The following is a 16,227-nucleotide window of genomic DNA, read 5'->3' as shown; positions in this document are numbered from 1 at the left end:
AGCCATTTATAGTGTACAATTCAGTGAGGGTTAATAACCATTACTATAATTGGTTCTAGGACTTTTTATCATTTTAAAATTCTATTTATGTTTTCATGGTGCTGGGGTTGAATTCAGCCTCTTGCTTGTGAGGCACCTCTTTGTAAGTTATTTTCAAGATAGGTCTTTTTTAATACCCAGGCTGGCCTGGACTTCAGTCCTCTTATTTGTTATTCACTCTGTCAGTGGGATGACACATGTACACCAGGGCACACAGCCTTTCAGTGTTTGAGATGGAGTCTTGCAACCTTTTTATGCCTGAGCTGGCCTCAGACTCTGATTTCGCCTGTGCAGTCATTGTGCCCAGCTTTACATTTATTTATTTATTTAGAGAACCCCTACTGACCCATTTACTCAATCCTGCCTCGGCCTTCCCAGTGCTAGGAAGTGTTGACAAGTGCCATTATGTCCAACCTTAGGATTTTAGCCTTCTCCAAAGAGAATTCTGTGTCCTTTAACTGCCACTCCTTAATTCCTCATCCCATCTTCTCTTTTCTCACTTTAAGTGAAATCTAACAAGCTTAGTGTTTAGTCCTGTCAGAGACTTACAGAAGTAAATTAAAAGTAAGGAAAAGGATTTCTGTATACAGGAATTATGTATACAGGAAGTGAATTATGCTGATTAAAGTGACAACTTTGGAAAGGCCTTGGTCAGGCTACTTAACTGCCAGAGCCTGTTTCCTAATCTGTAAAATGAGCATAATGAAAGGATTTGGCCTGTGAGAACTGAATGAGCAAACATATGAGAAATGCTCAGAGGAGCTTGGAGCATAGTTGAGGCTTTTGTGTTTTGTTATTGTTACTGTTTAATAGTCAACAATGAGGATGGAAACAGTGATGAAAAGCAGACACAAGAATCCAGAGCACAGCAGTCTAGGGACAAAATGCCCCTGAGATGGTGACTGGATAGTATAGGTGTGACCTTGAGACACCGTAAACTATGTTCGGCTTGATCTGCTAAGAATGCAAGATGTGTGCATTTCACTTAAAAAAATGCCATATCAACATTATTTTAAGTTAGGATATAAAGGGAACAGATTTTGTTATCTGAAAAAAAAAATCTGGCTGTCTAGAACAGCTACCTCCCAGAGAATGTTTTGAGTAAACCAGGTATTTTTTAGGAGTTGAACATAACACAGCTGTAGTGTTACTAAGTCATTTTAATATCGCTATTGGAGAAACAGGGTGGGGTATGGTCTTTTTTACTTAATGGCTTCAGGGTATCTCTGTGCCCCTTCCCGCTCTCCCAAGCCCCTTACTGTTAGATTCTCCTATAGTATCCAGTGTGCAGCATACACTCTGGTCAGCTGTTTCTTTGGACAGGCTGGACCCTCTGCCCAAAGTTACACAGCAGGTACCAGCTTCCCAGCCATTCTTTTCCTTGAGTCAGGGCCCCAGTTCCATGTGACTCCAGACAATGACCTTAGAAGCAATGACACGGATGGGCCTTGGAAATGGCATTCAGTGGCATGTTAACAACCCCTACTGGCTGCTGCTCCCTCCCTGCAGCCTTTCCAGTGCTGCTGCTCAGCTGGAGGTAGGGGGGCTGCCAGAATGACTATTTTCCACCCCACCCACCCTACCCCCTTGCTGGGAGCAGGGATTCAAATAGGATATTTCCTTTCTGAAATTTCCCCACCTTCTCTCCTGGCAGCTTCACTGTTCCCACCCCTTGTCTGGATTAGGTGTCCCTCTGGGATCCCAAAATATCCTGAGCATATCATTACACAGACCACATTGTATGTAGACGATCTGTTGAACTGTGTGGGTCTCACTGTACCATCACAGCAGGAGTCTCTGAGTCACAGGTTAAGTTTGGGCTACCAGTTCTACTAGGGCCTGGTTCCTGGGGGGTTATGGAGTAAAGAGGCCAAGTCCATGCATGACCCTTTCCAGCCCCCCACCCACACTTTCTCGTACTTCTGAGAGTTTGGTTGAAGGTTCCTACTAGAGTCTCTCCTGCCTGGATGTCCCCTGGACAGACTCATAGATAGGGCTTTGAAAGACTCCTGAAGAAGAGCAAGAAGGACTTACAGAGTTTATTTAGCACAAGAATTGGATGTTATAGGAAGGCTTTGGGGGTGGGGGTGGGCAGGGCAGATGGAGATACTGTGCCTGTGACAGGAGATGGGATGCTGGGATAACAATCATCACTGCCTTGTCTCAAAGGCCTGGTCAGCAAGCAGGATGTGGAGGAATAACTAGTTATTTTATTTTATTTTATTTTTTGCCAGTCCTGGGCTTTAGCTCAGGGCCTGAGTATTGGCCTTGGACTTCCTCAAGGCTAGAGCTCTACCACTTGAGCCTCAGCACCACTTCTGGCTTTTTTTTTTTTTCCTATGTATGTGGTACCAAGGAACCGAATCCGGGTCTTCGTGCATGCTAGGCAAGCACTCTACCACTAGGCCAAACTCCCGGCCCAGGAACAACTATTTAGAGGATGACTGAAGGCTGCTGGCAGGTCCACCTCAAGCTTGGCCTGGAGCTGCTCTCCTGGCAACCCACACCCTGACAGCTCTTTGGCGTCAATGCTATTCTACCAGGTGGCTGGAGAAAGGAGGAGGCGGGCCAGCTGCTGCTGGCTTACCCTGCTGCTACAGGGGCTAGCACGACATCTGACAGGTGGGACCAGACATGGACAGGTAACTCAGGGCCCATCATGAGGGAATGCTTTATAAAGATTGTATGTTGTGTTTAACTGTGACCTAGTGCTGAGTCGCTGCCCTGTCACCTACTGAATAAGCAAATGAGTGCTGATGTCTTGTTTGGGAATGTGAGTTCTGTCACTAGATGTATCCAAACGAAGGCTGCTGTACTATAGGGAGAAGGTTGGGGTATAGCCTTTCCTATCTAGGAGACCTCATAGTTCTATAATTCAGAAGAGCTCATGACAACTTGAAACATTAAAAAAAATATTGTTGGTTTACAGAGGGGCTTCAGTTCAGCTTGTCAGGTTTTCAATACAATGCATTTTGATCAATGTCACCCTTTCCCCATCATTCTTCCTTGTCCCTCTACACCCATCCACCCCCTCAAGTTTATGGTAAATTTTTTTTTTAGTCGGTTGTGGGGCTTGAACTCAGGGCCTGGGCACTGTCCCAGAGCTCTTTTGCTCAAAGCTACTGCTCTATCACTTTGAGCTACAGCTCTAGTTCTCGTTTTCTGGTTGGTAATGCAGATAAGAGTCTCAAGGACTTTCCTGCTTGGGCTGGCTTTGAACCTCAATCCTTAGATCTTAGCCTCCTGAGTAGGTACGATTACAACAGGTGTGAGCAACTAACACCTAGCCTTATGGTAACTTTTCATGTGTTTCAAATTTTTTTTGTGACATGGGGGAGGGGAAGAGGGACACATATGGGTACACACACTCAGCTGCTTTTCTCTACACAAGACCTATTTAAAAATGCCCCTGTCCTCAATGAGCTGTCACCCAACTGTACTATGGAGGAGGACCCAGACGCCTTAAAAGAAGATCTGTGGCTAGGCCTAATCTATCACACCATCCCTTCAACACAGACAACAGAGAGGAGGTCAGAGATTGGAGGCCTCAGAACAGCGCAGTGCTCCTCATTTAGGAGATGGAGGGCTGTTTGCAAGGATGATAATACCACCAGTGGGAGCGATGGTGATCATTGACCCACAGCAGCAGGGAGCTGGGGACCCCAGTTTTTTTTTTTTTTTTTTTGCCAACAACCTGAATGAAAACTTGAGAGCAGATTCTTCCCTAGTTTCCAGACCAGTCCATCAGTGCACCCAACACTTTCATATCTTGTCTTTCGATGTCCTAAAGTCAGAGCCTGCCAGGTCTCTCACTTTGGATCCATGAACTAATGAGTGGCTGTTGTTTAAAGGCACCAGGTTGGTTAAAATTTGATGCAGCAATAGAGGCATTCTACTTTTTGAGAAGCAGATTCAGTTTGGTCCCTGTCCTGAGGTGGTGGTATAGAGTTGTTCACCATGTCCCCAGGCCAGAAGGGCTGAGCGCCTAGCCTGAGAACATTTCTACATGGCAATCTGGAGCTAGACCTGAAAACCAAGGCTGGAGTCCTACAGGATGCATGTGAGGAGAGCTCTTGGGCCAGCAGCTGATGAACTGACTTCTCAGTGCTGTAGATGAATCTACCTTCTAGAATAAGCCTCAGGGGCCCTTAGCATAGGCAGCCTTCCAGCTTTTGCCTGTGGGTGTTTTTTTTGTTTTTGTTTTTTCATTTTACCTCTTGCTCACCTGAAAAGTCACTTGTTGCTTAACCTCATTAGAATGACTAGAATCCAGGCATCACAGGATGGAGTAGGCATGGAGATAAAAAAAAAATGACTAACAGGTATGACAGTGACAGAAACCTTGAGTCCCATGGGACCAAGCTGAGCCTGTCGGGATACAAGGAAACCCAGGTCAATGGCTCTACTTTGTGATTGGCCAAAAGATGCCAACAGAAGAAGTTCAGGAACTGGGCTTGAAGGATGCTTGACTGGGACTCATTGGCATCTTCCTTAGGTCAGAATGTTGACTCAGCTCCAGTTGTTAGAGGCGGGCCAGGGAAGGCCTAGGCTGGGTTACTCTGTGAGTTCTGAATGTTTCCCGGCTTGTGCGAGGCTGGGACAAAGATAAACTCCTAAGGAGAGGCCATTTCCACCTTGTAGGTGTGAACAGCCTTGTCCCCAAAAGATGGTAACACAGTTCTTGCCATAAGCAGGTAAGAACCGGAGGACCGCAGTGAGAGGGAAAAACAAGAGAGCAGAGCTGTGGTTCCTGAGGCAGGGAGGACAGCTGGGAAAGGCCGAAAGGAAGCCAGATGCTTCTGAATGAACATGAGGCCTGAGGTCCATTTGAGGATAGTTGGGTTGTTCTTCATCCTGTGAGTGTCACCAGGACCTGGAAAAGGGGTGTTGGGTTCAATGGGCTCTGGTGGCTTGTGGTTGTTATTGAGTCCTTTGCTAGAGGCTGGCAGTGGTCAAATAAATACCCAAGAGGCTACTGACCCCTGTGGCACATAGTAGGACAAGGAGCCAGCCAGGTTCTGGCACTGGACTTGAACAGAGGTAGGCAGGCAGGGTTCCCCTGGAGGCAGAAAGGCAGGAAGGGCTGCTGGATGGCCTCTTCTCAGTGCTGAGGAATTTCCTTCCTGGGGACTCCAGGGCTTCGAGTGACATCACTGGAAGCATTACTGTTTTGTTAGTGAGGAAGCACATCATCACAAGTCAATTTGCAAGCAAGCATGAGCTTGCAGCTTTGGGCCCTCGCAGGAATGAAATCATCTCATGCTGGGGTGACAGGCCCATAGTCCAGCCCTGAGATTGAAGCTGAGCAACCTTTTCCTGTAATAGGGATACAGGCCTGTTCTGTGCCAGCAGCTGCTGCCAGGATGACAATGTAGGGTTGGGGGAAGGAGCTACATGGGGGATGGCTTAGGAGAGCCGCTACTGCCCTGTGGCTCTGCATAAGGGCCCTTTCATCTCTTAGGTCTCCCACTCCCAGTCTCTGATACGTTATTACAGAATGGGAAGGCTGGACCAGTCTGTTCTCATTCTAGCACCCCAGGTTTCTGCCTCTGTGTAATACAGTGTGGTTGTCTCTGTGACCCTGTTCATAGTCCTCACTGACACCATTCATGTGTTGGTGTATATAACAGGTTCTGAGTTTGGGTTAATGAAGACAGAAGGCTGTCTACCCCTCAAGGATAACCTAACTTGGTGCCATCCTCACTTCTGTGAGCTGTTGGAGCCCCTGCAGTGTGTTCTATGTCTGGTGGCACCTGTCTAGTCTAATTGCCACATGCCATGCAAACACCACCCACAGCAGATTGTAGTGACTGTGGGTGGGGGAGGGTTGGTCTGGAGTGCTATGTGTCTTATGCAGAGACATGGGTAAGAAGAAGGTGTATGTAATTCAAAACTTCTTAGTGATCGTGGGCTGGCAGCAGTGATTAAGCATGGATACCATATACCTTGTGGACGCCATCACCACTCACCTCCCCAACTAGCTTCTGATGTCTTTTCCTGTTCCTTGTCCTTGGCTCTTAGAAAAAAAAGTTTCAAAATGATCCGGTCTCAGTCCCTGTCTCTGCAAATGCCGGTGCAGCAAGATTGGAAGGGTCCTGCTGTGACCAGCCCAGCCATGTCTCCTGCCGCCCCTACCCCTGGAGCCACTTCCCAGCCCACACCAGAGCCCTACACTATGCCTGAGTATCAGCGGGTCACCATCAGTGGAGATTACTGTGCCGGGGTAAGGAGTATGGGAATGTGTTCAGGGCCTTCTTGGACCACTGGCTCAGGCCTTTGAGGCCTGGTGCAGCCTGTGATTGTCTGGAAGATGATGGAGAAGAGATGTAGGAGTCTGAAGAGGAGTGTCCTGGCACAGGCTGTGGTGTGTGTGTGTGTGTGTGTGTGTGTTTGTGTGTGTGTGTGTGTAGGGGGCTGTCCCACCCCCATGTGGGGGGTCTAGGATGTAGGCTGATATGTTAGCTGTGAACTATAAGTTCCATGTCAGGCCAGAACATTGCCATATTTTCCAGTAGCTCATTGAGAAAGGTGCTAGCTTGAGCCCTTTAGTGTTCCTTATGTTCCATAGACTTAGTCATTGGTTGGTTTATATGAAATCAGTTATGGCTGATTAAGCATTAGAGGCTTAGTAATATTCTATTTATTATTATCAGTAAGTAGTTGTACAAGGGCTTATAATTCTATAAGTCAGGTCATGAGTACAGTGCTTCTTGATCAACGTTACCCTTTCTTTCATTTTCAACCATCTCCCATCTCCTATCCCCATCCTCAAGTTACTTTATATCATGTATATTGAATAGGACTGCATTTGCTCACTCTTTCTCATTCCTGTGAAGTCAGTTTTTTTGTTTTTTGTTTTTTGTTTTTTTGCCAGTCCTAGACTTGGGCTCAGGGCCTGAGCACTGCCCTTGGTTTTTTTTCTCAAGGTTAGAGCTCTAGCACTTGAGCCACAGCACCACTTCTGACTTTTTTCTATATATATGACACTGAGGAATCGAACCCAGGTCTTCATACATGCTAGGCAAGCACTCTACCACTAGGCCAAACTCCTGGTCAGTATTCTTTTCTTTTATTGCTAGTCCTTGGGCTTGAACTCAGGGATTGAGCACTGTCCTTGGGCTTTCTCAAGGGTAGTGCTCTACCACTTGAGCTGCATTACCACTTCCAGCTTTCTCTGTGTATGTGGCACTGATGAATCAAACCCAGGACTTCATGCATGCTAGGCAAGCACTCTGCCACTAGGCCATGCTCCTGGCCCCATCAATATTATTATTAATTATTATTATTATTATTTTGTTGGTCATGGGACTTGAATTCTGGGCTTGGGCATTATCCCTGAGCTCTTCAGCTCAGGCTACAACTCTACTCCTTGAGCCACAGTGCCACTTCTGATTTTCTGGTAGTTAATTGGAGATAAGAATCTCATAGACTTTAGTGCCCAGACTGGCTTTGAACCACAATCCTCAGATCCCAGCCTCCTGAGTAACGAGGATTACAGGCATGAGCGACCATGCCCAGCCATCAGTATTCTTAAATACAGAATAGATCATCAACTAGGAAGAGTTGACTTAATTAGACATTTGGCATCTTTTCCTATCCCCCTTTAGAGATGTCTTATCAATGTAAAAAGAACTTCTATGTGAATTTATTTTACTATATGCCCTATTTATGATAAATTCCCATGGGTGAGAATTTAGTTGAGAAACAATACAGGCCTAGTTTGAAGTTCAGCATCTTGGCCAGGCTGTGCTGGTCACCACAGGCAGATGGACAGAGGACTGGAAAGGGAGAGTGGAGGTGGGGCTGACTACAAGCTGAATGAGGGATACTGACCCGGAGAGTGCCCTTACTTCTTTCTACCAGTCTGGTGCATAGTAGGGCAAAACCCCTCATCCAGGCAGTTAATTTCCAGAGAGTTACCAACTGTAAGAAGCAGGCAGACCTTATAGATTTCATTGGTGTGTGTATGTGCGTGTGCATGCTCATGTGCATGTACAAAGTGTGTGTTGCCAGCAGAAGGGCCTGCAGTGCTCATACACTGGCTGGTGACTGCTGTTCTCCCGGGATGCTGAACACCCTCTCTGAACTCCTTGACAGTGGCCCATGTCCTGCTGAGTTCATTGGCTTTGTTGGGTGAGGATAGGCCATCATCTAAGATGTTGTGCCTGTTCACTATTTTTGCCACACTCAGAGGCCAGCCTCTGGAAGGTACAAATGAGCACACCCCCAGAGGAAACAAGTGACCAAGAGACACTGGTCAAACTACATAGGGAGAAAAGACATGTGCCAACTTCCACCCATCCACAGGAATCTATCTGTGATGACTTCTTCATACCTTGTGACCCCTGAGACAAATACTTCAAAGAGTGAATGCGGCTTGCTGTGGATTTGCTCTTGTGGAGGTTAGGGTTCACATCCTCAGCAGGAATGGGAGTCCAGGCTTTTGTCTCTTCATCCAGTGGTATGGCCCATGTGAAATGTCTAATGATGCTCGTTAGACCCTCAGCACCCAAAGATTTTGTTTAGTCTGCACAACCTCAAATTCCACCTGTAAGAAACCATACATGGTGCATAGATAATACCCACGCAGTTTACACATGAGGAACCACTCTCGTTGGTGAGGGAATGGTGAGAACATTCTCCTGAAATCCAGGTTCGCAAGTGCTATCCAAGGCTAGTCTTTCAAAAGGGAAGGCCGTCTGTGGTCTGCCGTGTGTGTGAACTCTCTCCTGCATGTCCCCTGCTGCAGATTACTGTGGAGGACTATGAGCAGGCCGCCAAGAGCCTGGCCAAGGCCCTGATGATCCGGGAGAAGTATGCACGCCTCGCCTACCATCGCTTCCCCAGGACCACAGCCCAGTATCTGGGTCATCAACGAGCTCACACTGCCCTCTCAGAAGAAGTCCTCCCAGGTATGGAATCCTGGCTGGAAGTGGGATCCTGTGTGGATCCTGCCCCATGATTGACCAGGAGGTTGTTAGCTGCTTTCTCTAGAGGCATTTTTAGGGTGAGGCTCTAGTGGTGGCTTCTGCTACATGGATCCTTGACCTCTCATAGGATTGGCTTTCTGTGTCCAGTGTGCTTGGCCCTGTGTGGAGAGAGAGGGATGAAGGACAGCCTGGTGATGGAGTCTGCCAGGGAGGTTGGCAGTGTCCTGAGGGAAGGTGAAAACAATGCAGTCTGATTGGAAATGCTGTGTAGTGGGAAAGATGGGTCAGGTGGGAGCAGGTACTTGTTTCCCAGGGTAGGGAGGTAGCTCTGGGGTCAGACACACCTGCATTCATATTTAGGCTCTGCTAATTATATGGACCTTAAGCAAGATATTTCTCTAAATTTTAGTTTAGTGTGAGATTCTAATGCTGCCTACCACCGGGCTTCTGTGAGAGTGAGCAGGTGTGTGGGGTACTGGTTGCAACTATGGTACTTTGTGGGAACATGCTTAGTACATGGTGGCTGCATGGATGCTTCTGGCTTCAGAGAGGTGGGTGGAGCAGGAGGATGTAGGGCAACTTCCTGGCAGGGTCTCTTTAGCCTCCTAATCAAGCTGAAGGCAGTCCAGCCTTAAGTCATACAAATGAGGACAATGAGAAGTTCCTGCACCCCCTATTCTCTTACTGAGGGAAGACACGGCCACTTTCTTTCACATTCCTGGGTATCTCTAAAGAGCATAGGAAGCTGAAGCGTATGTAAGTTCAATTAAAAAAAAGAGTGGCAGCTTTGTGTTCTTGGCCTGGACTGTTCTGGGTCATGGGGCATACCAGTGAACACAAATCCACCTCCAGTCTGAAGAAAGAAGACCTGTAATTCCCAAGGTAGGATATGCAGCTATTTTAACAGTGCTAGTTACTAAGGAGACAGAGTAGGGCCGGACAGAGGAGACTAGATTTTAGGTTGGAGGGCAGGCCTTGCTCTTGATCTTAGGGGAGCTCACAAGGTCAAGGATACTGGGTCTCACTCTGTCCTGTTTTGCAGACTTCCACCCTCCCCCTCTGCCCCAGGAAGACCCTTACTGCCTGGAGGGTGCGCCTCCCAACTTGGGCTACCTGGTTCGCATGCAGGAAGGAATCCTCTTCGTGTATGATAATGAGAAGATGCTGCAGCGCCAAGAGCCTCACAGCCTCCCCTACCCTGACCTGGAGACCTACACAGTAGACATGAGCCACATCCTGGCACTCATCACAGACGGCCCCACGTAAGCCAGCTCTCCCCAGCTCCCCCTGTCACTGCATGGGTGTTACGTTATAACAGCAGGCTTCTTCATGGGCTGGCATATTCTTGGAGTTTTTCCTGCCTGTCCCTTTTGCATGCATATGTGTGGAGCTTCTGTCTGTTGGTGGCACTTGTGTACTTTAAAATGGTTGCCACCCCTGTCCTCAGCAAGCCAACAGCCTCTCAGAGAGCTGCCAGCCAGTGCCAGGACTGAACATGGCAGAGTATAGATGAGGAGTTTTGCTTCAGGTCTTGTGTTCTCTGTTTCTAGAGGGTTGCATGCAGGAACCTAGGGCTTGAGCTGGCCTAGTGGGTAGTGGCACTGACTGCTCACTTTCTGGTGGGCACTTGAGTTAGTCAGTGATGGAGGTTCAGGGATCTATCTGTACTGGAGGGGCTTTGGGGTGGCTGTGCCAGGCATGTAGCGGGGCAGTCTGGGAAGGGAGGGTCACACTGTGGACCTTCTTCCTTTTATGCCTCTGACTTTTGGATTTTTCTGGGAATAGTGTGATGCTGATTTTCAGGGGTAGATTGGATGGGTGGCAGGGTGGCTCTTGGTCTCCATTGCTCTGAAAGCAAAACTGGGAGCTGGAAGGGGAAGGAGTGGTTTCTGGAAGCCCTCCTCAGGCAGCATGTGAGTGGTGGCTGTCTGGATAGTCCATTCCTGGGGAAGACTGAGCGAGTGGACCTCTGCACTGTCCTCCACAAGAGATACCCTGTGTGTCCCGGGGCCTGATTGAGCCTATGGGCATGGCACTGTTGTGGGTTGGTGACTGTTCTATCTATACAAAGGCCTGAGTGACTGGACAGGAAGCAGCTGCTGGTTGTTTGGGGTATATGGGGAAGCAGGGAGGCATGCATTGTGGTCAGCTCCATGTGGTGGTAGACTCTGACATAAGGTTCACCTTCTGGGTTGTGTATTGGGGGCTGGTAGCCATAGCACTGAGCCCCCTACCTTTGCTGAGTGAGATAACATCCCTTCTTGTGGATGCCTTCCCCAAGGAGGTAAGAGCCTGGCCCCACAGAGATTTCTGTCTCAGCAACCAACACCCTACACTCCTGATCTGCCTGTGATACAGAATGTTCTCCTCTTGCTCTGAAGCCTTACGATTGAAAGGACCTCAGGATTTGGGGAATTTAGCCTTGGGATGGTGGTAGGTCTTGCTCCCTAAGGGAGCAACTATGCTTTAGAGTTTTATCGTATTGTTGAGATTCTGAATGATTAAGTTCTTATTTAAGGAGTTCAAGATCCCTGAGGATGGGTGGGGGAAGGAAAGAAGGGAATGGGTAAAGGAGACCTGCCTCACTCCCACTTTGCTAAGAGTCAGGCTCTTTCACAGGCCTGAACCAACCTAGCCCAGAGTGTGTGTATGTATGTTTATTTCTTTTTCATTTATTTCCCTCCCTTCCACTCTTCCTTTTTTCCTTCTTTCCTGCTGGTACTGGGCTTGAACTTAGGACCTTGTACTTTTACTTAGCTTTTTGGTATTATGCTGGTATTCTACCATTCACTACCACTTAAGCCAGAGCTTTACTTTTGGCATTTTGCTGGTTAATTGGAGATCTGTGAATCATAGACTTTTCTGCTTGGGCTAAATTTGAACCTTGATCCCCAGATCTCAATCTTCTGAATATCTAGGATTATAGGCATGAGCCACTAATGCCCAGCATTGTTGCTTTATTCATATTTATTTATCAGGTAGTTATTAATGGAAATGAAGGCTCATGGGCAATTACCTAATTACACAGAGCTACAGGTCTCAAAAGATGGCTCTTCGCTGCTCCATGGCTGCCTCCCTACCCACACGCTGGTGGCTATGAGATGCTGGCTAGCTCAGCTGGCTCCATGGAGAGCTGGAAGCTCCTCAGCAGTCCCTGCTCTGCCCTTCCTTCTTGGGTCAAGCTCACCCACTCTGGAGCTCTCCAAACAGAGTCTGATGGAATGTCTCAACTGTTTCTCCCTCTCCCCATTCTGCAGGAAGACCTATTGTCACCGGCGATTGAACTTTCTAGAATCCAAGTTCAGCCTCCATGAGATGCTAAATGAAATGTCTGAGTTCAAAGAGTTGAAGAGTAACCCTCACCGAGACTTCTATAATGTGAGAAAGGTTCGTTACAGCCAGTTTTAAGCCACGCACTGGGCCGCACTGCTGGTCTGGGGCCAGGGCCCTGTGACAGTGAGCATCAGGGCTCTTGTCTATGGTGGCCCTTGGGGCTTGAGGAGCATGATGTGTAGATGTGTGCCCTCGTCCCGCTGCACCTCACACAGCCTGGTACCACTCCAGAGCCATGTGATGCATCCTCTTCCTTGGTTGAAGGGGAGAATAGAGCCTGCTTATGGCTCAGAGCATTTGAGCACGGCTGCTTTAGGGTAGATGTGTTCGATTCAGCATGGAGGGAAGTAGCTATTAGGACCTCAGAACTTGGGAGTTTGTAGTTTTGCATTCTTTGGATTCAGGTGCCTTAAAGAAAAGCTACTGTGGGGCTATCTCTGTTCCTTTTCTACCTGCCAAATGACTGTGTGGCTCTGGCTCCCTTACCTGCCAGGGTGGCAACAAGCCAGGTGTGTACAAATGGTCTTATCCTTCAGCATTTCCACTTTCTTCCAGTTTAGCAGCACACAGTGAGGCACAGGATCAGAGAGGAGCACGAGTGCTTGTCGATGAGCAAGAGGCATTTTCTGTCTCTTATCTGAGGGATAAGTGTTATAATGGAGTGGCTTTCAGGGAGAGGCCAGACTTGATCTGTGGTAAAGGGGAGGTAAGTGTTGTCATACAGAGGGAGGCACAGAAGATGAAATGGTGGTGTTCTGTGGAGGGCCACCACATGTGCAAATGCTAGGAGAGAACACATAGAGTTTGTATAGTACATGGACTGGGCAGTAGGGTGTGACTGGAGTTTCAAGTGGCAGGGAAAAGGAAGGTGTGGGGGAGGCTGCAGAGGTATGGGAAGGTTCTAGATCATGTGGGGCCCCTAGTCTTCTCAGAGAAAGAGGATCTATAGACTCCCATTTGGATGGGACCAGGAGCCTTCAGAAGTGAGAGCTTGGCTCACAGACTGAGAAGAAATTCCTCACCTACCCAGTGCAGCCCTGCCCTCTGCAGGTATGAATGCTCTGGGTTCTTTCTGTCTCCTACTGCCTGGGGCCAGGTGGATTGCTTCAGAGGTGGCTGGTGGCTGTCCTGCCTGCTCCCCAGCCACAGTGTGGAGAAGAATCCTGACATGAGGCTGTGGTTACATGCCAGAGCCAATCCTCGGTTTCCAGAGGGTTAACGTACTCTGTGGACAGGAATGACCTTGACACCCTTGTTGTGGCACAGCAGCTTCTTCTCTGTCACCACAATCAGTCCATCAACTATGGGCCCAGGGCTGCTGAATGAGGCCTGTGCTCTCCTGGGTAGAGGAGTGTCCTGAGTGTTGGCTCGTTTATCTTGTTCTCAAAGCCTCCTGTGGGCTGTGTGTGTGTGTGTGTGTGTGTGTGTGTGTGTGTGTGTGTGTGTGTGTGTGTGTGTGCGCGCGTGTCTGTCTGTCTGTCTGTGTTGGCAGAGGACTGGCTTTCTAAAATCCAATGTGGTTGGGAGAGGAGAGTTCCCTGTTCCTCAGGTGGTTGTACTGGGTGGGTCTCTGTTAGCTCAGGTCCCAGGCATCTGTCAGCTCAGGGTGGAAATGAAATGCTACTGTTTATTTAGACTTGCATCTTGGGTGAAAGCAGAGAATGCACTTAGATTTTCTAGTGATCAACAACAGTGACTGCCAAAGAAAGCTGTGCGCGTGCGTGTGTGGGGGGTGGTCTTGTGCTTGAACTCAGGGCCTTGGCACTGAGTTTCTTTAAGACTCATTCCTTTAGTCCTCTCCCACTGGAGCCAGAGCTCCACTTTGAGAGTTTTGGTGATTAATTGAAGGTAAGAGTCTCAGACTTTTGAACCACAGTCCTTAGATCTCATCCTGCTGAATAGCTACGATTATAGACATAAGCCAGCAGTGCCTGGCCAATGAAAGCCACTTTGACTTTTGTCCTAAAAAGTAAAATCACCTTTGAGGTTCTGAAGGTCATCTTGGGGGCTCCCTGGATTTTCTAGTTGTTTTCCTTGTGACTCGTGAGGTAAGGACAGTCTGAACCCCGGTGGCAGGCCATTGGTGGGCTGGAAGCCGTAGCCAGAAGCCCACAATGTGCTGAGTCATGCTGAAGTCGTAGGCCCAGCCTGTGTCCTGTTAAGTGAAGCCAGGGCGACCTACTGGAGGGTATCCCACGTGAGCTCAGCCTTGTCCCTGAGCATCTGCAGCCTTTGGGGAGTGCTTGGCTTTTAGAGCTTTTCTGGGAAGAGCGGCAGGAAGGAGCCTGACGAGTGAGTGGTGTCTCCTGACGCAGGCTGGCGGGGATGATGCATGCAGAGTTCCACTAGGTCCAATATCTGGTCTGGCATGACTTAAGGGATGACCAAGCAGCTGTGGACAGCACTCACTGGCCTGAGGACAGTGCTGCTTCACCCCGGCCCTGGCAGAGAGCCCAGCCAGCCACAGCAGTAACTGGGTGGTACAGGCTGGTGGCTGGGAACAACATTGGTGCCTCCTTCTCGACCACTCAGGATGCCCACTGTGATGCCAGGCCACCTTCACCTAGCCAGGCGGCCGTCCTGGGCCTGTGAGTGGAGCACAGTGCAGAGGGCTGTAGGGAGGAGGGGCTTGGGTTCATGAAGGGACCAGGTGTCAGCAGGGCCCTCGCCCAAGATGAATGACAGAAACAAATATATCCCTTCTAGCTTCTGTGTGGAAAGAGTGAGTGAACCCGGGCAGCAGAAGCAGCAAGGCCAGTCAGACGATCACTGCGGATTCAGGAGTGAGAGCTTAACGATGTGGGCCGTGTGCTAAGCCTGAGGTTGGAGAGTGCTGTGTGGATTTGAGATCTGTGTGGAAAGAGAACGGATGGGACTGACAGATGTGCAGGCAGTGGGGAGAGGAGCGTTGAGAAAGATTCCTGGGGTGAACAGCTGGTTGCCAGATGTGTCATTTTCCTGGGAGTGCAGAAGCTCGGTAGGGGGTCAGGTTAGGGTCAAACTGAGGGCATCTTGGATTGGCAGGTGCAGCGTCCATGGCCTATATGGTGCTGAGGCTCCGTCTTCCACATGGAGGGTTTGTTGCAGGGGAGGCGGCCTGGCTCACCAGCTGGTGGGTGCTGTGTTCCAGGTGGACACGCACATCCATGCAGCGGCCTGCATGAACCAGAAGCACTTGCTGCGTTTCATCAAACACACATACCAGACGGAGCCCGACAGGACTGTGGCTGAGAAGCTAGGCCGGAAGATCACCCTGCGGCAGGTGTTTGACAGCCTGCACATGGACCCCTATGACCTCACTGTGGATTCACTGGATGTGCACGCGGTGAGTGAGCCTCTGCCCTGGGTGTCTGCAGCAGAGGACACCTGGACTGGGAACGTGGCCCCTGGAGAAAGTGCCATGGTTGTGCTTAGAGAGTAGATGGCTGGGGAAGCAACTTTCTCTGCTTGTGATGTGAGAGGCTAATGGCTTGGGGCAGCTGTGGACAGAGGGGAGTACATGGCCTGGGGTCACAGGGGCCTAAGTTCTAATCTCATTTCTACCATACAGGAGTTATATGTCTTTAAGCAAATCACTTTAAACTTTTACTTCCTTGCCTATAAAGTGGTGATTCAATAGGGCAGGACCTCAAAAAGTCAACTGTAGAAATACCACATAACCCAGATCTTCCAGCCCGGGGCCCACACTCCAAAGAACTGAAGAGAAGGACTTGAATGCACACTTGCACACCAACATTCACAGCAGCACTCCTCACAATAGCCCAAAGGTGGAAATAACACAAATGTTCATCCACAGGTGAAGAGCAACCAAAATGTGGTAGACACACACAGCAGAATATTATTTAGCCTTTTGTAGTTGATGTGCACTGGCCTCGCATTATCTGCTTTCCAAGCTGGCTCACCATGGTTCCGTGGAGCACAGGCC

General features: G+C 48.9%; 1 protein-coding gene across 2 annotated transcripts in view; it reads left to right on the top strand.

The window, feature by feature from the left end:
• Positions 1-16,227, top strand: part of Ampd3 (adenosine monophosphate deaminase 3) — a 50,555-nt gene that overhangs the window by 24,164 nt on the left and 10,164 nt on the right. For both annotated transcript variants that reach the window (XM_090348159.1, XM_090348158.1), the window contains exons 3-7: positions 6,061-6,262; positions 8,789-8,951; positions 10,012-10,231; positions 12,227-12,356; positions 15,433-15,627. In XM_090348159.1, the coding sequence (XP_090204285.1) occupies positions 6,061-6,262; positions 8,789-8,951; positions 10,012-10,231; positions 12,227-12,356; positions 15,433-15,627 (910 nt within the window). The remainder of the gene's footprint in view (positions 1-6,060; positions 6,263-8,788; positions 8,952-10,011; positions 10,232-12,226; positions 12,357-15,432; positions 15,628-16,227) is intronic.

Source organism: Megascapheus bottae, chromosome 16 (assembly GCF_031878675.1).
Source record: "Megascapheus bottae isolate mThoBot1 chromosome 16, mThoBot2.hap1, whole genome shotgun sequence".
Classification (NCBI taxonomy): domain Eukaryota; kingdom Metazoa; phylum Chordata; class Mammalia; order Rodentia; family Geomyidae; genus Megascapheus; species Megascapheus bottae.
This window is presented reverse-complemented; position numbering and strand designations above follow the sequence as displayed.